Source organism: Balaenoptera physalus (genome assembly GCF_965194825.1).
Source record: "Balaenoptera physalus genome assembly, chromosome: 10".
In the NCBI taxonomy this organism is placed as follows: domain Eukaryota; kingdom Metazoa; phylum Chordata; class Mammalia; order Artiodactyla; family Balaenopteridae; genus Balaenoptera; species Balaenoptera physalus.
The window spans coordinates 103684768-103712345 of NC_138889.1; the positions used below are offsets into that span (position 1 = coordinate 103684768).

The following is a 27578-nucleotide window of genomic DNA, read 5'->3' on the forward strand; positions in this document are numbered from 1 at the left end:
TTTCCTCATTGGTCAGGAGCTTCCGAAAGGGAGCGAACCGAACACGTCGTCATGTCCCTTTTGGCAGAGGCAAGTCAGTCCCCGGGGAAGTGGCCTTCTGCCTGACCTCTAGCACAGGGGCGCTTGGGGCTTCGGGATCCGTAGGGCACTAGGACCCGGCGGGGCTGAGGGGCAGCCCGTGAGCCGCGTTCGCTCCCTCCCACCCTCCTGCTCCAGCTCTAGCTCCCGCTCCATTGTCTGGGAACTGCAGCCGCGGGGCGGGCGGGCCCGCGGATTGGCGGGCGGCGGGGACGCAGCCGGCCTGGTCGGGCCGGGAGATGCCGGGAGGACCGCGGCCACCTGAGCCGCCCGCCTAGTCCCGGCCTTGCGTGGGAAGGATGAACGTCTGGATGGCGGGGCGCGCGGCAGCGGCTCCCCGGGGGCCCTGCGGCTCCTGGCTCTGCCTACTGGTGGCCCTCGCCCTGGACGTCGTGAGAGGTCAGCGGGAGAGGAGGGGCGGGGCGGGGCGAGGGGCAGCCGGGCCCGAGCAGAGGCCGAGCGCGAGGGATGCTCGGGAGCCGGGAACCCGCGAGTTCTGGGACTAAACCCCGAGCCGGGTCGCCCCGCAGCGTGCCCTGAGGGTTGGAGAGGACTTACCCCTGGGATCTGGCCCCCAGCCTCGCGCCTCTATGGCTTTCCTCACTTGAATAACCTGGCAACTTCTTCCTGACCCAAGGCCAGCGGGGTCCCCGGGCTCTCACCGTCATCCCCCCATCCTCGCCGTGTCCCCGCACCTTCCACGAGTTTCCCCTCCAGTCGCGACGTCTAACCTGGCTGCCCCCTGCCCCGCACGCACCAGCTCCCTAATCTGCGGTACAGAGAGCTGTAGCCCCGTGGCTCCTGGCCTCCTCCCCGCAACCATCAACCCAGCCCCCACGGAACGGGAAGCAGCCCCTTTGCCCAGGACCTGCGAGATCCGCAGCCGCCTTCCCCCTGCCCCAAGGAGCTCTTTGACCTTGGAATTACTTCATCGGTGCCTTCCTGAGTATGGGGATCACTGGAGGAAGGGGCACCGCCTCCCCTGTGCCCCTGCGTGGGAGGCAGACTGCCCTTGGCGCGGGCTGAGGCTGCTAGGTGGATGATGCCACAGAGAGCGAGGCATTCCCTGCCCGCCTCCCCCCATAAGAGAGCTGAGCTCTGAGTGATGCGAGTCCGTGGGAGTCAGGCCACAGAGCATCTTGTAATTATCCAGGCAGTGGAGTATGGAGTAGGAGAAGGACCAGAAGCCAGGGTCTGCCCCCAGGGAGCCATAGTCACTCACCTGTTACACTTCGGGGTGGGGGGCGCGGGGAGTGGAGCTTCTCAGCCACATGCTCCTTGCTGGGGAGGGTCTAGAAGGAGGTTGAAACCATCACGACCCCCAGCCCAGCAGTGGGGCTGAGAGCGAACTGGCTTTAGGGCTGCTTTCAGCCACCTGCTCCCCTCCCCAGGGGACCCAGCAGGAGCCCTAATAACCCCTCACACAGAGAGAAGAGGAAAGCCTTGTCACATCTATTATGCAGCAGCAATAATCCCTCTTCCAGACAGCGCACCATAGTTTACAAAGCCCTCCCCTGTCCACCGTGTCACTAAATGCTCGCTTGTTCTACAGGTGAGGAAACTGAGGCTCCAGGATGTTAAATGACTGACCCAAGCCTAACCGAGGAAGAGTTAGGACGTAAACACAGGTCTCCAGGCTCCCAGGGCATCCTCTCCAGGGATGGGGGATGCTGGGATGAGTAAGACAAGGCCCCCAGCCGACAGACAGGAAGATAACTAATTCAGGGGTGCAGAAGACTGAGGGGACTGGTGAGAGGGCAAGCAATCAAGGGGGCTTCCTTAAAAGGAGGTGACAATGACTCTTGACCCTGAAGGAGGAGGGAGGCGCTGCCCAGCAGAGGAGGAGAGACCCACACTCTAGGGAATGAAGCCCACAGGGTGCACGGTGGAAAGCAGCACAGGGTGGAGAGAGGTGGAGGGTGGAGAGGCAGGGTGTGTAATGGTTGGTGTCTGGGCTCTGACTCCCAGCTCCATCACGTTCCTGCTGTGGGACCCCAGGCAAGTCTCTGAACCTCTCAGCTTCATTTTCTACAACCATAAAATGGGATTAATATTAATAGAACCTAGTTCTCAGAGCTATTACAAAACCCGAAAGAGTTAATACATGTAAAGTATTTAAAATAGTAGCCAACATATAGCTTGCTGTCAAAAAATGTTAACTATTATTTTTAGGGCTAACTAATAGTCAGTTGATACAAACCAAATATGGTCTTAGGGGTCCTTTGCCCTTCTGACTGTTGGTTGAATACTTTGACTCTCTCCCCAAGCTTATGGTTCCCACCCCCCTCCCCCATCCTAGACTTGCACTCCAGTACCCAGTTGGGATGGGTAGAATGGAGCAAGTTCGGGAAACCAGTGCAAGGTTGCCATGGTGATGATGCAGCGGGAGGGGGGGTGGATGCCCAGCCAAGTCTGGCCAAGGACCCAGGGGCTGAGAAAGGGTCTCTACTTCTACAAAGCTCACCTCATCACCATCTTTTACTACATAGACCCTGTCTTGGGAGGTCTGTACCCCGCAAATGCCTTGGTGTCAGAGGCAGGTAGGTAGGGGGCAGGAATGGGGGAGGAGACATTGAGAAGGTTCTGCTGGCGTGAGGAAGGCCTGGGTCTGTGGAAGGCAGAAGAAGGAATGACTCAGAAGCTGGCAGTCAGTCCTGGATGTAGATTCAAATCCTGGTCCCAGTTACCTCATCTGTGAAATGGGGAGACTCCCCCCGACACCCTGGGAGGATGGGACATTTACAACCCTTTTCTTCCTCCATCGCCCACCACTGCTGTGCCCCGGGACAAAGCTGAGTTCAGCCCCTGCCTGCTCTAAAGCTGTCACCATCCCTCCCCCTTCTCCCTCTTCAGTGGAGTGTGACCAGGACCCCCTGGACCCAGTCTACCTGCCTGCGGCCCTGGAGCTCCTGGATGCCCCCGAGCACTTCCGTGTGCAGCAGGTGGGCCGCTATCCACCTGCCAACTCCTCTCTGGGCTCCCGATCTGAGACCTTTCTGCTCCTGCAGCCCTGGCCCAGGGCCCAGCCACTTCTCCGGGCCTCCTACCCACCCTTCGCCACTCAGCAGGTAAGGAGGGGCCACCAGAGTCTCCTGGGCCAACCGGACTCAGAGCCAAGGTCAGCTGCGTGTGGCTCAGCCCTAGCTGTGCTCCCCATTTTCCAGAGGGGGAAAAGGAGGCCCATAAAGGCTCTCTCCTGCCAGCCTGAGTTTTTGCTTCTCCCCACCCCTTGCTTTGTTGAGCACCCCCGTTCTCCCTCCAGGTGGTCCCTCCTCGCGTCACTGAGCCACAGCAACGGCCAGTCCCGTGGGACGTGCGGGCCGTGTCAGTGGAAGTGGCTGTGACTCCAGCGGAGCCCCACGCCCGCGTCCTCTTCCACCTCAAAGGGCAGGATTGGCCCCCGGGGCCTGGCAGCCTGCCCTGTGCCCGGCTCCACGCCACACACCCTGCAGGCACTGCTCACCAAGCCTGCCGCTTCCAGGTGAGTGGGAGGGCCCCACCTGGGCTGGCCCTGCTGCTGTATCCGCCAGACGGTGGTCCCGGAGTAGGGAAGAGAGGGCCTCACCACTCCTGGGAGGTTTGGAGGTCATGGACCACCTGACTCCATTCCTGCTCTGCTGGCTTTCGCGGGTCCCTCTTATTTAGGGCCCCTTAAGGAGTTCAGTCCATTGTACATGACTTTGGGCAAGTAACGTAACCTCTGTGAGGCTCAGTTTCCTCATCAGTAAAATGGGATAATAACAGTTTTTACCTCATATTGAGTTGGAATAAAGAATAAATGAGATGGGTGCAAGAATAGCTTTCGGCACAATGCCTGGCACAAGAGCAATCCCTCAGTGAGTGTTTGTATTATTGTTAGCGTTACTCTTATTATTGCAATTTCTGCTCTTTTGCAGTCTAGCACAGGATTCCACTGGAGAGAGGTGTTCTGTGGGCTGTGGGATTCTGAGAGGCCTGAGGATTCTGAGTGGTCGTCAGGGCGGTCCTGGAGCATGATTAGGGGCAGGCGTTGGGGTTGGTTCCCTCTGGAATGAGGCTGTTCCCAAAGGTGGAAGAACGGCCAGTGGACGCGTTCTGAGACCTAGCCTCGGCCGCGTTGCCAGTTGGCTGTGTCACGTGGGATGCGTCTGCGGCCCGTGCTGGCCCTGCTCTCATGGACCCCTGCAGCTCTGGGTTTCCCGCCCTGGGTGCCGGGACTCCCCTCCCCCGCCACGCTGACCATGGCCGTTGTGTCTTTGCAGCCATCCCTGGGCGCCTGTGTAGTGGAGATGGAGTTCCCCTCCCACTGGTTCTCCCAGGGCTCGGCCACGCGGGCCGAGCTGGCCTACACACTGGAGCCGGCAGCCGAGGGCCCTGGGGGCTGCGGCCCCGGCGGTGAGGAGGACCCTGGGGAGCAGGCCCTCCCGGTGGGCGACGTGGAGCTGCGCCCCGCGGACCCCCCACAGTACCAAGAGGTGCCCCTGGATGAGGCAGTGACTCTGCGGGTGCCTGACATGCCCGTGCGGCCCGGTCAGCTCTTCAGTGCCGCCCTCCTGCTTCAACACAATTTCACAGCCAGCGTCCTGACCCTGCGGTGAGCACCGGGCCCCTGGGGGCGGGTCAGAGGCCGGAACCTCTGCAGGAAGACTGCGCAGGTACCTCTTCCTCTTGGGGTCTTTAGTGGAATCCTTGACCTCTGCAAAACATGGGTCCGCCATACCCCCTCCAGGCCAAGCACTGTGATTGCCCTGGCAGCAAGCAGGACCCGGCGATTGGGCACAGCCCTGAACTTGGAATCAGAAGGAGGAAGCTCCCCTCCCCTGGCACTTCCCTGAGACTCCTTTGTCCAGTGGGCTAATGTTGCCCACAGGGCAGTTGCGGCTCCAGGGAGGGGAAACGGGAGAGGGCTTAAAAACTGGGAAGTGCCGTGCCTGGGAGTGGTTAATGCTGGGATGCCCCGGCAGAGGCATTTGCCCTAGTCCCATTCATCTGCATCTTTTCCCTCTTACCACCCTCACCATGGGTCCTTAGCCTTTGGACAGAGCTGGCTCCTCCCCATAGGAGGGCCCTCCTTCCTGTCCCTTTCTTCAGGAAGTGCCCCACCCCCAGCCGTCCCCCACCCCAATCTTTTTTTTTTTAAATTAATTTATTAATTTATTTATTTTTGGCTGCGTTTGGTCTTTGTTGCTGCACGCGGGCTTTCTCTAGTTGCGGCGAGCGGGGACTACTCTTCGTTGCCGTGCGCGGGCTTCTCGTTGTGGTGGCTTCTCTTGTTGCGGAGCACAGGTGCGCGGGCTTCAGTAGTTGTGGTGCGCAGGCTCAGTAGTTGGGGCTCACGGGGCTCTAGAGCGCAGGCTCAGTTGTTGTGACACACAGGCTTAGTTGCTCCGTGGCATGCGGGATCGTCCCAGACCAGGGCTCGAACCTGTGTCCCTGCATTGGGCTGGGCAGATTCTTAACCACTGCCCCACCAGGGAAGTCCCCCCTACCCCAGTCTTACTACTACCAAGGATTTGCAGAGCGTGACTTGCCTATCCCATAATCGGGTTTGTGTGTGTCCCATCCCTGTGTCTCACAGGTGCCTGTCCCATCTCCCTGTCTCTCATGCCCTCCTCTCTCACTCGTATCATTGTTAGATCTCCCTAGACACTTAAAATATGCCAATCCCTGTGTCTCCACTCTGGACCTTCAGAAAAGAGCAAGGCCCGGTCCCCCTCTGGCACTAAGGGACCCCTAGTGGTAGGGAAGGGGATTGGACGGGCATGAACTGGATTATAAGCTCTGATGAAGGTACAAAGTGCTGCACGGGCTGGGGTTAGGGGGGTGGAGGCAGGGGAAATTCATCCTGCCACAGGGAGAGCTTAATAAAGGAAATGGTATCTGTGTTGCTGGAGACTTGAAGAATGAGCAGGTGAAGAAAGGAAGGGCAGACCAGGCTGAAGGCACAGCCTGAGCAAAGGCTTAGAGGCTTCAAGGGCATCGTGCTCGTGTACTTTGGGTGCAGCTAAAGCTAAGAGTGCGTGGAGAGATGTCACAGCCAAAGAAGAAACTGGACCAGACCCTGGAGGGCCTCGGATGCCAGGCTAAGACTTGACCTCGTGGGCAGTGGGGAGTCATAAGTGGTCTTTGAACTGGGGAGAGCTGTGTGGCAGGACCTGCCATGAGATGCGGTCCTTGTGGGTCAGAGGATGGCGAGGAGGAGATTCAGACTGGAGTCCCTTATCTTCCCGCTCTGATCCAGTCCACACTTCAGCACCCCCCTGACAAACTGGACCTGTGTCCCCTTCCCCAGGATCAAGGTAAAGAAGGGGCTGCATGTGAAAGCTGCCCGCCCAGCCCAACCAGCCCTCTGGACTGCCAAGCTGGACCGCTTCAAGGGCTCCAAGCACCATACCACCCTCATCACCTGCCACCGGGACAGGCCCGCGGGGCCAGACTCCAGGTGGGTACTTACCTCTCACGAGGGGTAGGGCGGGGAGGGATGGTACTAGAGTGCTAGTGGGCAGATTTAGGGGGCCCGAGGGGAGGGGGCTGCCGGCCCCCATATTCCCATGTAGGCAGGCACAAGAGCAGACTCCTTCGAGGAAGCAGCACAAAGCAGATATATCTTTTGTTCATTCAGCTACTATTTATCCATCCCCAGGTACGTGCCAGGAACAGTGAGTGTCTGAGTCTTATTCCAGGTGATGACAATCTATCCTGGCCACCCAGTCACAACCCTCACTGCAGCTACCCTGCCTCCCACTATCACCAAATGGGTCCCTTTTTCCCAGCCATTAATATTCCTCCAAAAGCCCAGTTGCAGTTCTTAACACTTATGAACTCTTCTTATTCATGCCCTGAGTCTGGGTCAAGGCCATGCGCTTTGTAGCCCCTGTCTGAATCCTAGTTCTGACACTTTTTGGATAAATAACTCGGGCAAGCCAGTTAAGCACGCCCCCGCCCTCCCCCACCAGAGCCTCTGTTTCCTCACTTGTGAAATGGGGGTAATGATGCATCCCTTAGGGTTTGTGAAAATAAGGTACCACCCAGCAAGCATCTAGGCTGGTTCCTGGCACATAGTAGGTGGTTGATCAAAGGAAACTGTGAGGTTATTTATTATTCAAGGTGTCAAGTGCCAGTTCTGGGACTGGGAAGTGAATCTTCCTACTTGGTAAAAATTGACATTGGTGCTTCATGCCACCCCAATGGCTGTGGAAGACAGAGGCCTGAGTGCAGGGGGCCCAGGAAGGCAGGAGAGCCAGCAAGCATTCTAGGGGTTGGTAAAGTGGCTCCATGGATCTTGAGCGGATAAGAACTTGGGCTCTGGAGCCAGGATGCTTGGGTTTAATCCCAGCCCTACCACTTTTTGCTGTGTGACCTTGGGTGAGTTACATAACCTCCAGACCTCAGTTTGCTCATCTGTAAAATGGGGATAATCGTAGGACCTACCTCACGAATACAGGAAGCGCTCACAACAGTGCCTGGCCGCTCTCAAGCACTCAGATTCTCTCTCTTCTGGCCAGCAGCCCCCTTGAACTGTCCGAGTTCCTGTGGGTGGACTTTTTGGTGGAGAATGGCACTAGTGGGGGCGTGGCGGTCACTCGCCCTGTCACATGGCAGCTGGAGTACCCAGGCCAGGCCCCCGAAGCAGAGAAGGACAAAATGGTGTGGGAGATCCTGGTGTCGGAGCGGGACATAAGAGCCCTCGTCCCACTGGCCAAGGTAAGGGGTCCCCAGCTCTTCCCAGACAGACTGGGGGCCAAGGGAGGTGAAGAGCTTGGGGCTGAGCTCCTCCTGCACCCCCAGGCTGAGGAGCTGGTGAACACGGCGCCGTTGACTGGAGTGCCGCGGCACGTCCCTGTGCGCCTTGTCACCGTGGACAGCGGCGGAGCTCTGGTGGAGGTGACAGAGCACATCGGCTGCAAGTCAGCCAACACACAGGTCCTGCAGGTGAGTGGCACGTATGCGTTTGTGTACGCGTGGCGCACACAGCGTTCCTCCTTCCCCACTCAGGTCCCCAAGAGAACAGCTTCTTCTTGACACCAGTAACCTCATGAGGGGAACCACAGCTTTGGTCCCACCAACTCTCTCCAGAGTCAAGTGGGAGCTGTGCAACCCCCAAACCCCCAACTGAGGCACTTTCACGTTCTTACTGCACTGGCAAATGAACTGACGTGGGAGAGTTAAGGGCATGTACTTTATGGTGGGAAAGTTTTCATTTGAAGCCCATCTTTGTTATCAGCTAGCTGTGTGATTGTGGACAAGTCTCAACCTCTCTGAGCCTCCGTTTCCTAAGCTTTAAAATGGGAATCTATTTTAGGGATGTTGTAAGAATTAAAAGCACTCTAAGACAGTATCCAGCAGAGAGCAGGGGCTGAACAACGGCAGCTATTGCTGTTATAATCATAATACAATACAATCATTATCGAATGGTAAAAATAATGACATCTGTTATTATTGGAACCTCATAATGACCCATGAGGTTAAAAAGAAGGCAGGGCAACACTCCCCATTTTGAATTCCCCTAAGAGGGGAAGCCCAGAGCCTGCATGTCCTAAATTCTGGCCGCCTGAGTGGAGGTGTCTTTGGCTACCTGTGCCAGCACTTTGTCTCTGTGTAAGTGGTTCCTACCTGAGGGTTCACGGTCTGCCGATAGGCAGATAGGTCCGCCTTGCCCTCAGCCTCTGCCTACCCACTCGTACCTGGCGGCTCCAGCACCAAAGCCAGAGGCCAGCACTAACGAGGAGCCAAAGTTGTGGATTCAAACCCTCCTCTGCCCGGAGATTTTGTCCTGTGCAAATAGCCAGTTCCCCCAGCTGAGCCCCAGGTGAACTCAGGGAAGGGCTGTTCCCGCCAGGGGAATGGATCTTGGCTGCATGGGGAAATCTTAATCTGAGGACACGCATTACAGAAAAATACAGAATGAATTTCAACCGTACCCCTTTCTTATGGTATGGGGGTCAAGAGATGCCCCCCGGTCCATACCTGTCCCGGGTGGCTGAGCCCACCCCCCCTGTCCTCTGCCCTCCCACAGGTGTCCGAGGCCTGTGACGCTGTGTTTGTGGCTGGCAAGGAGAGCCGGGGTGCTCAGGGGGTGCAGGTGGACTTCTGGTGGCGCCGGCTGCGGGCCTCGCTGCGGCTGACCGTGTGGGCCCCGCTGCTGCCCCTGCGCATCGAACTCACCGACACCACCCTCGAGCAGGTCCGAGGCTGGAGGGTACCTGGCCCAGCGGAAGGGTAGGTGGAGCCCTGGGGAAGCTGGCAGGCCTTGGCGAAGTCGCTCGGGGACTGAGGGTGCAGGGGACACAGCCATAAGCCCGAGCTGGGGTCTGAAAAACTGCCCGATTGCCTGCGGTTCCTTCTCCCCCTGCCCGCCCATCACCCAGCTTCTGACCGCTGTTTGTGATTGCCGACCTCCACTCCTCTCCTCCTTCCCTGCCTTATTTCTCTATAGTACGTATCACGTTCTAACATACCACGTGATCTGATTAATCTTGTTTGTGGTCTGACTACCCTCCACACTCCTCCCCTAGAATGTAAGCCCTTGAAGGAGGGGATTTCGTCTATTTTGTTCCCTGCTGTGTCCTCAAAGCCTAAGATGGCACTTAGTAAATATTGAGGGGATCCCACCAGAGCCCAAGGACGAGGTGGCCTCAGGTCTCTGGAATCTGAGCTCCCAGGCCCTCCAGAGAGTGAGCACCGTGGGTCTCCCCCATAAGAGAGGGTCTCGTCCCGCATAACCAGAGTTCCAATTAGGAGTAAGAGGAGGCCGAGAGCGGCTTGATGCATAGGCAAAGGCACCAGTCAGAAATGGGACTGGGGGCGCGGCGCCTGCAGGTGGAAGGACCTGACCACGGAGGTGTGGCTGCAAGCGGGGCTTGGGGAACGTGCGCCCACTAGGAGCCGGGGGCCTCCCTTGGGCGGGTCCCTCGGCCGGCTAGGGGCGGGGCCCGCGCTGACGCCCCGCCCCCGGGCCGCCGCTCCCCGCAGGGTGCCGGAGCCCGAGGCGGCAGGGGCGGAGGAGGCCGAGCGGCGCGTCCGCGGCTGCCGTCTGCAGTACCAGCGCGCCGGCGTGCGCTTCCTCGTCCCTTTCGCGGCCCACCCGCTGGACGGCGGCCGCCGCCTCACCCACCTGCTCGGCCCGGACTGGCTGCTGGACGTGTCCCACCTCGTGGCGCCGCACGCCCGCGTGCAGGACCCGAGCGTAGCCTCGCTGGAGGGAGGCCGCGTCCTGGTGGGCCGGGAGCCCGGCGTCACCTCCATCGAGGTGAGCAGACGGCCTGAAAAGGGTGTAGGTGACTCCCATAATGTTAATGGGAAGGTGTGACGAGTGTCGGAAGGCCCAGGGTGTACCTGGGGAGGTATGAACCCAGGGGGGTTGGGGTTTGGGTCAGAATAGGGCGGCCCGTGTAACGGGGGAAGTCCTCAAAGTATGAAGGGCTGGGGTTGGGTATGTGGGAGCCAGGTCTTGAGGTGCCAAAGGTGGGAAAGCAGCCTGTGCAGATGCTGGGAGCACAAACCAGATCCCTTTGTAAGGGTGCTGGGCTCTCAGAGGGCGGAGGCGGTCTGTGTACGAGGCCCCCCCCCCCACTTCCAACTCCCTCTCACCCTCAGGTGCGCTCCCCGCTGTCTGACTCCATCCTGGGGGAGCAGGTGCTGGCTGTGACGGATGACAAGGTCTCGGTGCTGGAGCTGCGGGTGCAGCCAGTGATGGGCATCTCACTTGCCCTAAGCCGGGGCACTGCCCACCCCGGGGAGGTCACAGCCACGTGCTGGGCACAGTCAGCCCTTCCTGCCCCAAAGCAGGTGACAGCTCGGGGGTCAGGGGGATGAGGTCAACATCTCCAGCTGGGGGTTGATAGCAGGGGGATGGGAGGTACCTCCACCCTTCACCTTAGGGTTTTCAGGATGAGGACTGACTCCCTGTAAGGTAGTGAGCTCTCTGCGGCTGGAGGTGATCAAGCAGTGGCTGGCTGGAGTGTGGCAGTGGGAGGTCATTAGATGGCTCTAACTGAGGACCCTCCCGATGACTCAGACCGCGGGGCTGAGTACAGGTGATTGACGCGTGTCCCCTCTCTCCCTGTGTTCTGTCCCTCTGCCTGTGTCTGTTTTCTCTCTGGTCTCTCCTCCTCCGTGTGGCCTGTCTCTGTGGGAGTGGTCTCTGTGTGCATGCGTGCGTGCCCTCGCGTGTCTCTGCCTGTGTCTGTGTGCCCGACAGGAGGTGGCCCTCTCCCTGTGGCTGTCCTTCTCTGACCACACCCTGGCCCCCGCTGAGCTCTACAACCACCGTGACCTGGGACTGTCCGTCTCGGCCGAGGAGCCCGGTGCTGTGCTGCCAGCCTATGAGCGGGGTGCCCAACTCGGGGTGGTGGTGAGTGGGGCGGGCGTCAAGGGGCTGCCCCTGCATGTGGCTCTGCACCCGCCCGAGCCCTGCCGCCGGGGCCGCCACCGTGTGCCCCTGGCCTCTGGCACCACCTGGCTAGGGCTGTCCCCCGCTCCCACCCCAGCCCCTGCCCTCCCATCCAGCCCAGCTCAGAGCTCACCGGCCCCAGAGGCCAGCGTGGGTGGAGAACGGCGGGCGGCAGGCAGTGTGGGGGGCAGCGGGGATGTGAGGCACAAGTTTGAGCAGGCAGAGGAGGAGGCCGGGAAGGAGAAGGCAGAAGCTAGGGAGGAGGAGGAGGAAGAGGAGGAGATGGTCCCCGCCCCTCAGCGGGTCACCGAGTTAGAGCTGGGCATGTACGCCCTGCTGGGCATCTTCTGTCTGGCCATCCTCATCTTCCTGGTCAATGGTGTGGTCTTCATGCTGCGCTACCAGCGCAAGGAGCCACCGGACGGTGCTGCTGACCCTGCCTCCCCCCAGCCCCACAACTGGGTCTGGCTGGGCACTGACCAGGAGGACCTGAGCCGCCAGCTGGACCGGCAGTCCCCTGGCCTGCCCAAGGGGGAGGGGGGCTGCCCCTGCGAGAGTGGGGGAGGAGGGGAGGCCCTGACCCTGGCCCAGGCCCCTGCTGGGGGCACCACCAGCTCCTCGAGCACCCTGGCCAGAAAGGAAGCCGGGGGGCGGCGGAAGCGAGTAGAGTTTGTGACGTTTGCGCCAGCACCCCCAGCCCAGCTGCCCGAGGAGCCCGTGGGGGCCCCTGCCGTGCAGTCCATCCTGGTGGCGGGCGAGGAGGACATCCGCTGGGTGTGTGAGGACATGGGGCTGAAGGACCCCGAGGAGCTGCGCAGCTACATGGAGCGGATCCGGGGCAGCTCCTGACCCTCCCCAGCCTGCCTGGCCCGGCGCCGTCGGCCTCTGGCCTGGGCAGCTTCCTGCTCATCCTCTGGTGCTGGTCGATGCGAGTCCCCTGCCTGGTCCCTCGCAAGGACTCCCACCCAGGCCCCCGCTGCCCTGCCCCTTGTCATGGACCATGGACGTGAGGAAGGGCTCAGGGCCCTTATTTATGAGAACCATTTCATCCTAATGTTGGGTACAGAATAAACTGAGAAGGAAACCCCAGCTGGGCCTGTGGCTGTCTGTTGGGGGAGAGAGGCAAGGGGGGGAGTGGGGGCCGTGTTCAGCCACTGCCCCTCCTGGGACAGCTTTGGGAGGCTGGGCCCTGGGCCACCCTCTCATAGCGACCAGCGATCCCGATATACAGCAAGGCCGTGGCAGCCTGAATGCCGGCCAGCAGGAAGAAATAGAGGTCCATCCGGCATTTGTTGATGTTCCCTGGGGAAAGGAGGGGTTGGCATTCGGGTCAGGGCAGGGATCCCCCAGCGCTGGCAGCTGAAGCCAAAGTGGGCAGTGGGTGGGGTCTGAAAACAGGGCAGATAGCGCACTAGCATCGGGCTGCCCTAGGTGTCTCCTGTGGCGTCTACAATGCCCTGGTAGCTTGCTGTTCTTTCAGGGGCTTAAAACATCATAAGTACCACAGAGAAAGGTGACCCTTAGCCAGAATGGCAGAGTTCCGGAAGCAGGAAGGTGCCTTGGAGGTCTGCTGAGTTCACTGATTCCTTTTGGGCGGTTAGGGTACCTGAGACTCAGGACAGGACCATGCTGTGGGCGCTGGGCCGGGTTTGGGCGAGAGCCCTGCTCTGAGTCTAGCGTGCCATTTCCATCTGCCTGGGGTCAAAGCACTTGGCAGCTGCCATCACCTTTCCAAGTCGCCCTCCACCCATGTCCCATTCCCGGGGAGGCCCCCCACACTCACCAAAATCCTCCGGGCAGTGTAGCCAGCCCCCCGGCAGTGACAGTAGCGCCACCAGGCTGGAGCCTAACAGCGAGCCCACCCCAGACAGGCAGAAGAAGATGCCCATCATGGCGCCCTGCATGGAACGCGGGGCCTCTGAGTACGCAAACTCCAGGCCTGCAGAGAGGGAGGAAGGACGACCCAAGGGGCTGGTGGAGGAGCAGAGCCTGCTGGGCCACAGCCCTCCCCTCCCCCAGCCAGGCCTCCCTCCTGGCTTCCCCTGGGTGACCCCTTGCCTCTGCCCTGCTCATCCCCCCTGAACACCTCCACCTGGGTGCTCCCACACTGCTCTGTCTCCCCTCTTCCCCTTCCTCCTGGGTCTCCCATTTCAGTGACAGAAGCCCCGTCCTCATCCTCTCTCTCTCTCACCCTCTCTGCCCACCTTCAGCAGCATCACCAAATCATTTTGATTCAACCTCAGAAATCTCCCAGTGTCTCCCCCGCCACATTCCCTCTGCCCTGGGCCACATGAACAAAGGGAAGACAGAGAGGACCGCCTTTGCCCAGAGGCCTTGGAGAGGGCCTCATGGAGGAGAGGGCAGTTAGACTGGGAATTGAAGGGGAAATGGGAGTTCACTTCCAATCTGGGAAATGGGAAGGCAGAGGGAACAGCAACCGCAAAGTCACAGAGGGTGGGGAACATGGCACCAGGGGGACTGTGGGGGAAGGTGGTATGGGAAATGTCTTATTCACCTCTAATCCCCACTGCCTATCGCAGTGCCTGGCACAAACCAGTGCTGATAAGTCCCCACGGGGTGACTGCAGCCCCGCTCAGAAAACCCTGCCTTCCTCCATGCAGACAAGCTCCAGAGGCTGTGCCCGTGGGACCTCTGACTTGGAGGCACCACCAGGCAGAGCCCATCACCCGTGCGAGAGCAGGGGAGGGGTCCAGCGTACCTGGGATGCTGGCAAAAATCTCACTGATCCCGATGAGCAGGTACTGAGGGGTCTGCCACCAGATGGACAGTGGTGCTGCATAATATGTGTTCTGCCCAATCTGCTGGGACACCGTCTGGTTGTGACTGATGTACTCTAAACGCTCCATCTCCAGGACTCCTGGTGGTGGGGAGAGGGGCTACAGTCAGGCCCACAGTAGACAGCTTAGCCCATGACAGAGCTTGGCATGTAGTGGGTGTTCACTAAGTAGCCAGTCATTGACTAGGCAGCATGAAAGGAAAAGAACACTGGCCCTCCAGCTCTTCCCTTTTTGCCTTGGCTGCTAGGAAGCTCAGAACTAGGTTTTGCACTCAACAACCGTAACAGTTCTCGTTAATTGAGAGCCTGTTATAGGCGAGGCATTTAATATGCATTCTTGTAAATAAGAAAGAGAAATTTAGGTTAAGCAATCAGCCCTGAGTCACACAGCTGATACGTAACTGAGGCTGTATTTGCGCCCCAGCGTGTCTGGTTTCAAAGCCAGCCCCATTCCCATGATACCACATGACTCCTCTACTGCAGCATCAAGTATTACAATAGCGTTTCTAACCTGGCTTTCAAGTTTAGTTTATCTCCTTCCCCTTCACTGCTTAGGAGACAGCTGTGCTCTAGTGGAATGAACACCAGATATGGAATTAGGTGACTTGGGTTCCAATCCTGGTCCTGCCACTGGCTAGCTGTGTGATGTTGGGCCAATCACTTAACCTCTCTGAGACCCAGTTCCCTTATGCAAGAAGTAGGAATAAAAACCCCAGGATTATTGTGAGGATCAAATAGGACAAAATGCACTAAAGCATGTAGCTGAAAAAGAATCTAGTTTGGTTTTCATACTTGCAACACAATACTAATTGAGCTTTAATTCCTCTGGTTCCTACTTGTGATCCAGGCATGGTGCTGGGTGCTTTACCAACTTCATCTTGTTTAATCCTCACAACACTCCTGCTAGACCACATTCCAGGAGGGTAGAGCCTGGCCTCTGCACAGGGTCTGAATGAATTACTCTCCGCATTTTAAAGATGAAGCTCAAAGACACTAAGTAACTTCAGGATCGTTAAGTCACAAAGTGAAAAGGGCTGAGGTTTGTGCAGTAGCATGCAAGGCTTCTTTACCAGAGCTTCTTTCCTATGAGTGGCTTCAAATCCTTTTGAAATGGAAGAGGGAAGAGAATAAATAATAGATACTTTTTGAAAACTGTCCCCCAACTGCTAAATGGCTGTGTGTCTTTGGAAGAATGCATTCAACACATTTTTTGAGCACCCGTGTGCATTATTCATAGCAGTGAATAAAAAAGAAAAAAATCCCCTGCCTTCAGGAAGCTTACATCCCACTGGGGAAAATCTTTTTTCCTCTCCTGGCCTGAGTTTCCTCATCTGTCAAAACGAGGGGAGGCTGGACTCAAGGAGGAGGGTCTCTTTCAGCTCACATCTTCCAGAAGCCAAGACTGGCACCCACGGGTGGAGGGTGTACTTGGCCCAGGCCCACAGCTTCAGCATCAGCCCCTGGTGGAGCCAGCCTCCCCCCAGCCCCAGAGAAAGGCCAGCCCCCTCCCCAAGGCCCTCCACTCAGGCCGACATACCTGCCACAGTGACCGAGGTGAAACCAAAGAACATCCCCAGCGCCATCTTCTGCAGAGCCGAGGGAAGCAGCTTGCAGCGCAGCAGTAAAGGATCGAGCAGGTGGTCCTTCACAGGCACCAGGATCAGCAACACCACGACGTTGGCCAGGAGGAGCCAGGCTTCTGGGATCTGGGAAAGAAGGAACCAAGAGAGGCAGGCTAGCAGAGCAGAAGGAGCTCTGGGCTGGAGTCCGGAGACCTGGACTCCATCCAGACTGTCCCTGGGTGACCCAGAGTCAGTCCTTTCCCCTCCCCTGATACACACTCCTCGGCTGGGTAACTAGGGGATGGATTAGATCAGGGATGGCAAATACGTTCCTTTAACTTCTATCAATTGGTAGTGGCTGCCTGGAATGTTCATGGGCTCAGCATGAAAGAATGCCATGATCGATTAGTGATGTCTGCCATGGGCAAGGAAGGGAGGTCTAGTAGCAGATATGTCATTTATCTGCCAGCTCTGAAGATCTTTGATTTTAAGAGTCTCTGAAATGCCAAGGAACTGGTTTGGAAAGTCCTGGTGAAAGGCAGAGATCTGAGCATCCAGGAGTCCCACTGAGGGAGGGAGCAAGGTAAAGTTGAGGATGCCCCCGAATGTGCCTGACCTGAGGGCCTGGTGCAAACTGGGCAGTGAGGCCCGCTTCAGAGCAGCAGTGGGTGGGAGTGAAGCTGGCCTGAAGTCTTGTATGTACTTGAGCCTTTTGGCAGGATGTCTGGGCCTCCAGGTGCGTTTCCTGTATCCCGAGGATGCCGTGCCGCTGGGGGACGGGAGTGTGGCGGCAGCTTCATTTCCTCCTTTTCTTGGAGGAAGCCCCCAGCCCGGCCTGAACTGGGGGCTGAACACGTTTGTGTCTCTCACCTTGTAGCCACCGCCCTGGGCCCTCAGAGCCGCGGATCTGTTGGCAGGGTAGTCTGGGAAGATGTTCGGGATTTGGAGGTGAAGACCTTGCAGGACATAGGTGGACTGCATCTGCCGAGAGAGCTGGAGGTGAGGCTGGAACAGAGTTGGCCGCCTCACCTCCGTCCCAGGATGCTCCCAGCTCCAAGGCAGGCATTCCTCCGCAGTAGCACAGGGCAGCTGGGCAGTTGTCTCCTCGCCCAGCTTCAGGGGGAAAGTGACCTTCCCACCCTCCTCCCTCCCCGGGAGCTTCCTTTGCTCTGTTCCCAGGCCTGAGGGCTGTGTGTGCCGCTTTGCTCCAGAGCCCAGGCCCAGCTGGTCTGGCCCACGTTCTTGTCTCCAGGGCCTGGCACGGAGTAAGCGTGGATAAATACTTGTGGACATGGGGAAGATAGTGCATGGCTGTCCCCGCAGGGAGCGCTCATCTGACACTGAGGCCAAGCTGAGCCCCACAGGTTGACGCAACTGGGGACCGCGTAGGCACTGACCCAGCAGAGTGGCCCCGGACAGCAGCAGTAGCACGCTCCAGGGGACCCCGCCATTCCGGCCGTTATCCCATTAGTTGCTGTATGAGGGAGGGGGCGTCTGGGAGAATCCTGCAGGAGGGCCTGGGGCCAGAGGAGGGCACTTGGGTTGCTCAGGGCAGCAGCTGTTTGCTGACTGGTATGGAAGGATGTCAGTATTCTGACAACTGGTACGACTAGGGATCAACCGTGGACACACGTGTCCCATCATAGACACCTTCCGCCTCTGTGCCACTCCCAAGTAGCAGGCTGGCCCTGCACGACCCTGACCCTCTGCAGCTCGCAACAAGGTTCCTGCAGAGCACGCGTGGGAGGCAGTGACCTTGTGGACTGGGGATTAGAGGCTGGGGTTAGGCTGCAGCCCGCCCTCCACACACCCGCACACACATTCACTGCAGTAACCTTCCCCTTGGGGAGCGGGCGGGAAGCAGCGGTTTTCAAACCTGGCTGAGCGTCTGCATCATCTGAGAAGTTTATTACACTAGAGACTCCTCCAGCAATTCTCTTTCGGTAGTCTGCGGTGGGACCTGGGAATCTGTATTTTTTAAAAAGCTCTGCAGGGGATTCTGAGGTGCAGCCAGGGTGGGGAACCGCTGTTGCAAAGCACTCGAGGCACTGAGCTTGCCCCTAACTTGCTGTGGGGCCTCGGGCAACCGACACACCTTCTCTGGGCCTCCGCTGCCAAGTCGGAGAATCTGAATGCTGCAGAACTGTGAGAGCCTCTAGTCTAACAGGAAACTGAGGCCCGGAGAGATGGGGTGACTTATTCAGTCACTGGGCCTCAGACCCGTCTCCAGAGCTCCTTGTGCTCTACCACCCAGAGAGAGTAATTATTGGGACGGCTTAGCGCCAGGCGCCACCCCAGCTGCTACGTGGCAGCAGTTCACTTTGTGAGCCCCTCCCCCTTTCCACATACCCTGAGCATCTACCGTGAGAGATGAGACCAGTGAGGGGCCTGGGGAGCCAGTCCCCCCAGAGCGAAAGGGCAGGGGTGCTGACCTGGAAGTATACCATCCAGTAGGGCACCAAGGTCACCAAGACGGGCAAGATCTTCACCAGCACCTGGAAGTTGGCGATGTCCTCTTGGGGGGAAGGGCCAGGCTGGGGAGACCTCTGGTCAGGCAGCAGCTGGGCGCCTGGAGGGTCTCTGAGAGGCCATAGAGGCAGCAGATAAAATGGCTGCTACCGTCACCACCACCACGGCCGCCTTCCCACCTCCCCCATCATCCCCTACTTTAATCCCACTCCCTGTCACCGGCTATCACAGACATCATCTCGGAAATCGCCACCCTCACGTCCTCCACTCCACCATCGGCATCCCTTTCGCCGTCATCAGCATCATCACCAATGCCAGCATCCCTATCATCACCATTAGCATGGTCATCACCATCACCAAAGCCATCCCCTCCGTGGAGTTCTCATTCTATCACCATTATTTTTTCAGGGCTGGCACTGCCACTGTCAATACTATCACTGTCATCCCTGTGGCAGAGTTGGCGATCAAGACCCATTCCATCCTAGAGCTGTGGCCTCTCGGGTCCTGGGGAAAGTAAGACCAGAGGCTGTGGCGAGCAGAGTCTTGGGGGATTTTTTGGCTCGTAGTGTTGATGTGCCATGGGAACCAGGGAAGCCCCAGTCCGTGCCTGACTCAGAGAGAAAGGCTGTCACAATTTGAGACACCCCAGTTCCCCCAGTGCGGTCTCCAAGTCCATCCTCCTCAACAGGCAACATGGGAGCCCTCTCCCTACAGAACAAGGGATGGAGAGGTAGGGGTGGAGGGAACATTATTAGGAGACAGGAAAGATCAACCTTCACCCTTTACCCTTTGCCCTTTGTCCTGAGAGGCTTCTAATCCCTACTTGCCCAAGAGCCTTGCCTCGTCCTTTGAGATTCCAAAAGGGACGACACCGGTGTGGTGCGACGGCCACCATCAGCTTCTCCCCACCCAGCCTGTGATGTTGCTCTTCCACTAACAGGTGGATTTTAGCTGCCCTGCCCTTGAATCTGAGCTGGCGTGTGACTGTACTGACCAACAGAATGAGGAAGGAGTGATGCTTTGGGACTCCAAACCTCCAAAAGGCCTTCAAGGGACCGACAGCTTCCACTTCTTGCCCTCTGGAACATTCCCTCTTGGAATGCTCCCTCCTCTCACAGTCCAGACACCTTGCCGGGAGAGGCTTCAGCCACCTGGGGGGCAAGGCCACACGAAGGGGAGCCGAGGTGTCCTCGTTGACAGCCAACGTCGACTGCCGGCCAGGAAAGAGAGCCGTCTTGGATGTTCTAGCCCTTTCAAGTCCTCAGTGACTGCAGCCCCCCGTGGTATCATAAGAAGCAGAACTGTCCAGCTGAGCCCAGTTACCCACAGGATTTTGAGGGGTCAAAAAAGGTGGTTGCTTAAGCCTCTAAGTTCTGGGGTAGTTAGTTAGGCAGCAATGGACTATTCGAACAAAACCTTACAGCAATGCACCAGGTTAGGGGAAAGCATGTTCTATACCTTTTCTGTCTAGATCTCACTGACAGGAGCTGTAACTGGGTCCAAGGTCTGGAGACAGGTTTGCTTAGCATAAGTAGTCAATTAACTCAGGAAAGAGAGGGGCAAAAGGAAGCCATTGTGCACACGCAAGGCCATTCAGCACCTTCCTCCCTTGAATGCCAGATAATGGGAAAGGGAGCCAGTTTGGCTGACATCTTAGCCTTTCTTATACTTAATATCCAGGTAGCGTAGACTGCTATCCCAACAACCTTCACTGGTAGATCATCTTCATAACCACCACTCTACCGCCATGGTTATCACCATTGCCAGTGTTTATCTTCCTTGTCACTAATAACACCATCATCCCTATCTTTATCGCCACCATCACTGTCAAGACCACTAACATCCTCATACTTTCCACAGTTAGTCCACTGCCACTACCACCACCAACACCCTGACCTCTATCAACATCCTCAGTCATGGCGGGCAGCTCTAGCCCACTGGGGAGCTGGTCATCATAAAGGGCTACCACTGGAGCTGATCCAGAATGTCTTTAAACTGGATCACGTGGCCCCTTCACCCAGAGCCCTCCCCTTACCTGGCAGAGTGTCGGCGCCACCGCCTGGGACAGCAGTTCTGGAGAGCAAGTTTGAGCATGGAGGACACTTGGCTGCCTGTGGGGGGCTTGGTAATGAAGCTGGGGGTGGCGAAGAGGAAGATGAAGAAGGCCAGGCCCACACAGCCCACGATGATGCTGTAGCCCAGCAGGAAGTTGATGTTCTGTTGGATAAAGGCCAGCACCAGCAACGACAGCACGGCACCCACATTAATGCTCCAATAAAACCAGTTGAAGAAGCGGCGGTTGGCATGGCGGCCAAGATCCATCACCTGCCAGGCAAGGGTGAGAGTGAGAGCCAAGGAGGTGTGAGGGCACCCTGCCGTGTGCCTGTACCCCCTCTCCCACAGAGACACTTCTTGGATCAGTGGGTGGGCGTTCTGGCACTTTCCTCATCCTGATCACTAAATAGATGCTCAATAATATTTGTTGAATGGATGAATAAACCCTTCTCTTGGGAGTCACCTGTTAATGATCAGGACATTTTGACACAGCTGTTTCTTCCTGCCCTTGACACACATTGCTTTTTTATTGTCACTAAGTAGTACACACAACAGATGTCTCTGGTGCCACTTTGTTCATTTCTAGCTGATTTATCCCTTTGTCTTTGAGCAATCCATACTGTGCGTCACCTTCATAGTCAGAAAAAAGCCAGTCAAGGTCTCAGGTCTGTTCCACATTATTAAACATGATTTGTGCATATTACTGAAAGAACAGTTAGAAGTCTAATTGAAAATTTCCTCTGCAGTTTGAAGATGCAAATGGAGTTTTCCATTGTGCTCCCACCACAACTTGCCTCCCAGTCAGACAAAGTTGGCATAATCAAGGAAAGCAGAAGTGGTCCCAGACACGGCCCCAAGAGCGGGCTCTGGCCTGGTGAAAAAAAAAATGGGCCCCCCAGCAAGGGCAGTAGGGCTGAAAATCTTTACCCAGGATTTGGATCAATCTGCAACAGCCAGGCCCCAGGCCCCCTTCCGGTCTGCTGGCTTGGATCAACTGCACTGGCTGCCCGTAGCTCTCCTAGACCCTGGTCCCACATTCTGACTCAGCAGGTCTGGGGCAGGGCCCGGGCATCTGTACTTTTTAAAAGCAGTGATGTCTGGAGGTCACCTCTCTAGATAAATGATTCTGTACCCCATCACCGTTTCAATAACTCCCCAAACCTCAGAATCCATTATTCTCCTTCCACCCAGAGATACATATATCCATTAGTTAAGATTTTATCAAGCTTTAATTTCTGTAGTTGCATTAGGAAAAAGGTAACTAGGTGTTTTGTTCATTTTCCAAATGTAAAATTTTAGTCCACACAGGTGCGCTTAAAACTGCATCCCCTTGGAGATTCTGAAGGGTCCTCTTGGCGATGAGGAGGGAGGGGCCTCTCACTCACTGAGAATCCTTGCTGTAGACTTTCAAGCAGAAAATTGAATAAGTCCCATTATGAGCAGGCACTCCATTTATTAATTGGATATAAATGAATACGACAATTGCAACTCTAAGGGGAAGACCAGGCAGCCCATTCAGGATATAAATGAGCTCTCCCAAAATGAGAAGCCACTTTGTCGAGAATGATGGATGGCCCTTTCTGAAATCAGCAAGTGTGTTAAACACTCAGTTCCTGGGTATGGCTGCCTGCCAGATGGTGCCACCCGCTCCCCCCCGCACTCCCCATCCGACTGCCCCCCCTGAATTCTGCAGCAGCCCCCTCACTGCTCTGGTGTGCCCACTCATGTTACCCCCATCCACTCCCTACCCTGTAACCAGAGCCATTTTAAAGAACTCAAATCTAATCGAATGATGTCCATCCCTGCCTCAAATCATTCTAGTGTTTCTGAACTGTCCTAGGGATCAGGCCAGACCCCCAGGCAGCCTTCCAGCCTGGCCTGGCCCGGCCCCACCCAGAGTCCATGCTACCCAGTGGCTGAGCCTCTGAGAGACCAATTCTGCCACCAAGAGGAGGGACAGACAGGAGGCACTAGATGGCTGAGGCCCTCTGGAGGTCAATGAAGTCAAGGGCACCTGGGGGTGGAGTGGGATGTCAATGAAAGAGCAGAATTAAGGGAAGATGAGAGATTCCCACTGGCAGATATTGGGGGTCTCCTGGTCTGCAGGAAGGTCAGTGGTGGCTGAGGAATGGACAGGGCTGTCCTGGGGGCACTGAATCCCCCGTCGTCAAAGGAATCCAAACGGGCTGGATGAGTCACTCCTTGGTAAGGACTCTGGAGATTGTGTTGGATGATGGACTGTGGATGCCAGCTGGATGCAATGTTCCTTCCAAAATGTCCCCTTTCTGATTGTAATGCATGCAATTAAAGAACATTTTAAAACAGACAATTAGGAAAAAAGTATAATTAGTCCAGTGGCACCTGATCACACTACTGTCACGATTTTTTCCTGTTTCCCCCTTTTGTTGACACCTGGTCTTTTCACATGGCTGTAATCATATTCTGTATGCAATTTTGCATTGCTTTTGCTCATTAACACTGTATGTGGTTTTGTTCAAGTCACGTTACATATTTTTAAAAATTACTGTCTAATAGCTCGCTGAGTAGAGCTATCAAAATATAGCCACGTTATATTATATACTGTTATATACTAGCCATAGCTATATATAGCCATGTTATATACTGTTATTACACAGTATTTACTCATTCATTTAACAAATATCTATTGAATTTCTCCTATGTGCCATGTTCTGTCCAAAAGGGTACAGAAAAAGGCTCAGAAGTTAAGGTATTGGCCCAAGTGCCTCTGGCTGGTGAGTGGCAGAGTTGGGATCTGAACACGTGGGCCTGACTCAACCTCTAGCACAGCTGGCAGGAAGAGGCTCCCGCCAGCCCCTAGATGCCGACAACACACAGATGGGGCGCAAGGTGTGGGGCCTGAAGTGCAGCCACCCTTACCCTGCTCTTCGACCTGCTCTCTATGAGACCTCAGCCAGGCTGATAAATGTCCTGAAACATCAGTGTCCTAATCTGTAAAATGGACATAAAAATACTACCTACCTTCTAAGTCGTTAAGAGGTTGAAATGAGTTAAAACACTGAAAGTGGCACATAGTCAAAGGCCAGCTACGGTTATCACTATTGTTGCCATCGTTTTTGTTGTAGGGGTCCGCACCCCCAAACCCCCAACCCCACAGCTTCTTTCACATCAAGAAACTGGGCCCGGAGAGGGGTCACGCCGGCTGGCAGCCAGAGCCTCTTGACTCCCGGGTCCGTCGCTTTCCCTCCGAACGAACGCGCCCCGGGCCTCCCGACGGGGCGGGCCCTCCTGCCACTCACCTGGTCGGCCCCGAAAGAGGTGAGGTTGCTCCTGACGGAGCTGGCGGCCAGGGCGAGCAGCAGCAACACCGCGTAGAGGATGGGGGCGCAGTAGGGGGCGGGCGAGGTGTGCAGGCAGCCGGGCGAGGGGCAGGCGGGCCCCAGCGGCAGGGAGAGCATCTCGCCGCAGAAGGAGCTGCGGCCGTCGGGGAAGGCGGTGGCGGCCAGCAGGCCGGAGGCGGCCAGGTAGAGCAGCAGGCTGAGCGCGATGGCGCGGTGGCGGCCCAGGTATACGTCGGCCAGCCAGCCGCCCACGGGCGCCAGCAGGTAGGAGGCGCCCAGGAAGACCAGCGCGGCGCGGGACGCCTGCTCGCCGGCCCAGTGGAAGTCGGCGCTGTTCAGGTAGAGCACCAGGTTGCCCGCGACGCCGAAGAAGGCGGCGCGCTCCAGCATCTCCACGAGCAGCACCGCGGCCGCCGCCGCCCGCCACCACCGTCGGGGCCCCCGCGGCCTGCGCTCCAGCAGCGGCCGGCGCTCCCCGGACTCTCGGGGCTCCACTGGGGCGCGCGGCCCGGGCATCCTGGGCCCCCGCTGCGCTTCTCAGACCCCCACCCTGTCCCCAGCCCTCCGCCCCTCCCCCGCGGCCTCCCTCTTCTCTTCTCCTCCCTTCCCTCCTTTCTCACCCCTTTTGGTCCCCCTGCCTCTCCCTTTTCCCCTCTGCTCCCCTGTCCCCTCTCCCTGTCTTTCTCGCCCCCTCGGGCCTCTGGGGCTACCCAGATTCTACTTCCCGCTCCCTAATTCTCTCCTCTCCCCTCCTCCCACCCCTAACTCTTCTTCCTTCCTCCACCCTTCCTCACTGCCGACCCTTCTCTTTCCTCTTCTCTGCCCCTCCCTCTCCTTTCCTGCGGGTCTCTCCGGTTGGTCGTCTTTTCTTAACCGTTGTCCCCTCCCCTGGTGACACCTGGCCCGCACTCCGGAGACGAGGGTCCTCCCACAGGGGCTCCCTCTGCCCTCACCGCCCCGCTGTCTCCTCCACCTCCTTGCCTTCCGGAGACTGCCTCCCCTGCCGCCCCTCCCAGGCCTCTCCCTTCGGGCTCAGCCTCTGTCCAGCTCTCTGCTCCTTGAGAAACTCTGGGAGCCCCTAGCTTCCCCTTTCGCTGCTTCTGTGGCCAAGCTGAGTCACATGGTGTCCTAGGGTGTTTAGGAGAAGCGAAAGTCTGGGTCACAGGGACCCTGCCAGGCCAGCTTTCTAAAAACCTCCCTCCCCCCCATTATCCTCCCCCCCAGCTCTGCCTACTTTCCTGGAGGCTGGAGGAATGTTTTCCATCTTTCACTTTCGTTTCTCTCCTGGATCCCACTTTTGCTGCATCCTCTTCCAATCACAAACCAAAGCTAGAGTGATAGGACCGGAAACGCCATATGCATCATTTAGTTCTACCCGCCCACTTTGTGGATGCAGAGACTGAGGCCCAGGGGAGGCGGGGAAGGGAGGTCCGGGGGTGACTGGTTCATGGTGGCTGAACTAGGGGTAAACCACTGCCCGGGCTCCTGAGAGACACAGGAAGCTCTCAAATGCAATTCAGATTTTGCAAATGCTATCATGAGGAAGGAAGTGGGGGCACCTTCAAGAAGCTTGTGGCGCCATAGAGGGCCCACAAGTAAGTCGAGATTGAGAGAGACTGACCTCAGACTAAATCAAAATCAGGCCTTAGCCCTCCCCTCCTCAGAGCCCTGCGGTGCACTTGGATTAAGCGCCAGCCTTCAGCCTGACCTAAAAGCCCCACGGCATCTGGTCCCTGCCCTCCTCCAACATCACGCAGCCCCACGTCCACTCAGGTCCAGCCACACTGACCTACTTTCTCTGTTCCTCTCACATGCTGAGCCCCTTCCTGCTTCGGGACCTTGGTCTCCGCTGTTACCTCTGCCAGAACTGCTTTTCCTCCACATCTTGGCATGGGTGGCCTTTTCTCTTTATTTAGATTTCAGCTGGAATGTCTCCTCTTCATGGAGACCTTCCCTGGTATCCTATCTAAGCAGTTGCCTACTGGATTCTCAGCATCCTGCCTCTGTTTTAATGTCTTCGGAGCACATAATACTCGTTCAATTACCAGTTATCACCTCCAGTGGAATAGAAGTGTCATTGGATCAAGGAACTTGTTGAACTTTTTTTTAAGACTTTATTTTTTTAGAGCAGTTTTAGGTTTATATCAGGAGGATGGTACAGAGATTTCTCATACCGCCCCCCCACCCCACACATGCATAGCCTCCCCCATTATCAACATCACTCACCAGAATAGATACTTTTTTTTTTTTTTTTTTTACCTAGGGTGAACCTACATTGACACATCATAATCACCCAAAGTCCATAGCTACCTTAGCGTTCACTCTTGGTGTTGTATGTTCTGTGGGTTCGGACGAATGTATAATGACATGTATCCATCATTACAGTATCATACAGAGTATTTTCACTGCCTTAAAATTCCTCTGTGCTTTGCCTATTCATTCCCCCACCCTCCCATCCCCCGGCAACCACTGATCTTTTTATTGTCTCCATAGTTTTGCCTTTTCCATAATGTCATAGAGTTGGAACCATAAAGTATGTAGCCTTTTCAGATTGGCTTCTTTCGCTTAGGCTTATACATTCAAGATGCCTCTATGCCTTTTCATGGCTTGATAGCTCATTTCTTTTTAGCACTGAATAATACTCCATTGTCTGATGGACCACAGTTTATTTATCCATTCACCTACTGAAGGATACTTTGGTTGCTCCCAAGTTTTGGCAATTATGAATAAAGCTACTATAAACATCCGTATGCAGGTTTTTGTGTGGACATGCATTTTCAAATCCTTTGGGTAAATATCAAGGAGTGTGATTGCTGGATCAGATGTCCAGCTGTTCCAGCACTATTTGTAGAAGGGGTTTGTGTAACTTTTCACTGTTTTAACCTAATGACTGCCCAGTGCTTGGCAAATAGTAGGTGCTCAATAAACTTTTGGTTGAATAAATAAATGAAAGACTGTCCCAAGCCAAGATTTGTAAGAATAGCCTCAGGAAGGCTAAAAGCTAAAATAAATGGAGTCTTGCAGAAGCTGTAGATACCACCAAAATCTGGGTCGTTAAAATTTTCTATCAGGTAAGAAGCCAAGCTGTGATGGATGGGACAAGCCCATGCAAGGGCAGGGGTAATGCAGGGTGATGGAGAGAAAGCAGAGCTCTCCACCCTGGATTCTGTTTCAGTCACGCCAGTCAGGGACAGTGCTGTGGATGAGGTGGGCAGAGACTGGAGTCTCCCAGTCCCTCCCAGATACTTGGACTAATCTGCCTCTACCTCGAATTGGTAGAAGCTCAGGATCACCAGGGTGTGGTGACGAAGTGCATGTCTCATTCAGACTCCACTCTGTCCTCTCTTGACAAGGTCACTAAGGTGGCAGAGGTGACAAATGCCATCCCAGAGAGCTGAGCCTTGCCAATGAGAGTGGTGACCTGCCACCAGTGACCTTCATGGGGTGGTGAACGAAAGGAAAGGTCCTAATAACTATGTAGCCAGCGGAGAAAAACCAGGAGAGGAAAGCAGCCAAAAAAAAAGAAGTGCAGTTTCTTCCTTGCTGACCAGTCTCCATCCCCGGAGGTGTGTGGTGACCAGGAACTAAGGCGGGGTGACTGGGGAAAGTCCTGGAGACCTGCTTTGCTGGGTAGGGGCGATTTGTGTCCTGCAGACAGCGGAAGTAATGTTCTGGAGATACTTGTGACTACCACCCAGGCACGAGTTGACATCGATTACCCATGTAATGGGCTAGAGAGCAGAATTTTAGTCTGAGGAGACCCAGAGCCGGTGGCCCATGACCATCACCCAGAAACATATGTGGTTTGGCCCAAACAACCTTTGGCCCCATGGTGTGTAATTTTAGTTCTTGTTTTGTTTTATAATTTTAAAAAATGTTTAAGTTATGTCCTTAAAAATTCAAAAATGTTCACATGAAAATCAGGC

General features: G+C 56.3%; 2 protein-coding genes across 4 annotated transcripts; one reads left to right on the top strand and one right to left on the bottom strand.

Moving 5' to 3' along the window:
• Nucleotides 1–102: 102 nt before the first annotated feature.
• On the top strand, nt 103–12538 carry TMEM132A (transmembrane protein 132A). Of its 2 annotated transcripts, none has more exons than XM_082476069.1 (11): nt 103–477; nt 2932–3146; nt 3341–3559; nt 4320–4651; nt 6350–6499; nt 7563–7761; nt 7846–7989; nt 9074–9276; nt 10030–10306; nt 10654–10845; nt 11258–12538. In XM_082476069.1, exons 1-11 carry the CDS (start codon nt 378–380, stop codon nt 12296–12298), a joined length of 3072 nt encoding a protein of 1023 aa, XP_082332195.1. In that variant the 5' UTR covers nt 103–377; the 3' UTR covers nt 12299–12538. The 2 variants fall into 2 exon arrangements, with proteins under 2 accessions (XP_082332195.1, XP_082332196.1); XM_082476070.1 differs by having other exon boundaries at nt 105–477; nt 7566–7761.
• Nucleotides 12455–24246, bottom strand: SLC15A3 (solute carrier family 15 member 3). 2 transcript variants are annotated; one of them, XM_082476104.1, is made up of 8 exons: nt 23611–24241; nt 20313–20602; nt 18241–18388; nt 16679–16789; nt 15784–15952; nt 14169–14327; nt 13233–13388; nt 12455–12751 (listed from the first exon to the last, which is right to left on the bottom strand). In XM_082476104.1, the coding sequence occupies exons 1-8, from the start codon at nt 24166–24168 to the stop codon at nt 12597–12599; spliced, it is 1746 nt and encodes a 581-aa protein (XP_082332230.1). In that variant the 5' UTR covers nt 24169–24241; the 3' UTR covers nt 12455–12596. The 2 variants fall into 2 exon arrangements, with proteins under 2 accessions (XP_082332230.1, XP_082332231.1); XM_082476105.1 differs by lacking the exons at nt 12455–12751; nt 13233–13388; nt 14169–14327 and adding an exon at nt 15200–15348 and having other exon boundaries at nt 23611–24246.
• Nucleotides 24247–27578: the final 3332 nt, after the last annotated feature.

Excerpts from the sequence above, each read along its gene's own strand:
- TMEM132A (XM_082476069.1), top strand. The coding sequence starts at position 378 with ATGAACGTCTGGATGGCGGGGCGCGCGGCAGCGGCTCCCCGGGGGCCC. Across the intron at positions 6,500-7,562 it reads CCCGCGGGGCCAGACTCCAG|CAGCCCCCTTGAACTGTCCG; the intron begins GTGGGTACTTAC and ends TCTTCTGGCCAG. Across the intron at positions 7,762-7,845 it reads CCCTCGTCCCACTGGCCAAG|GCTGAGGAGCTGGTGAACAC; the intron begins GTAAGGGGTCCC and ends CTGCACCCCCAG.
- SLC15A3 (XM_082476104.1), bottom strand. The coding sequence starts at position 24,168 with ATGCCCGGGCCGCGCGCCCCAGTGGAGCCCCGAGAGTCCGGGGAGCGC. Across the intron at positions 20,603-23,610 it reads CCTCTTTCGGGGCCGACCAG|GTGATGGATCTTGGCCGCCA; the intron begins GTGAGTGGCAGG and ends CTTGCCTGGCAG. Across the intron at positions 18,389-20,312 it reads TGGCGCCGACACTCTGCCAG|AGACCCTCCAGGCGCCCAGC; the intron begins GTAAGGGGAGGG and ends ATGGCCTCTCAG.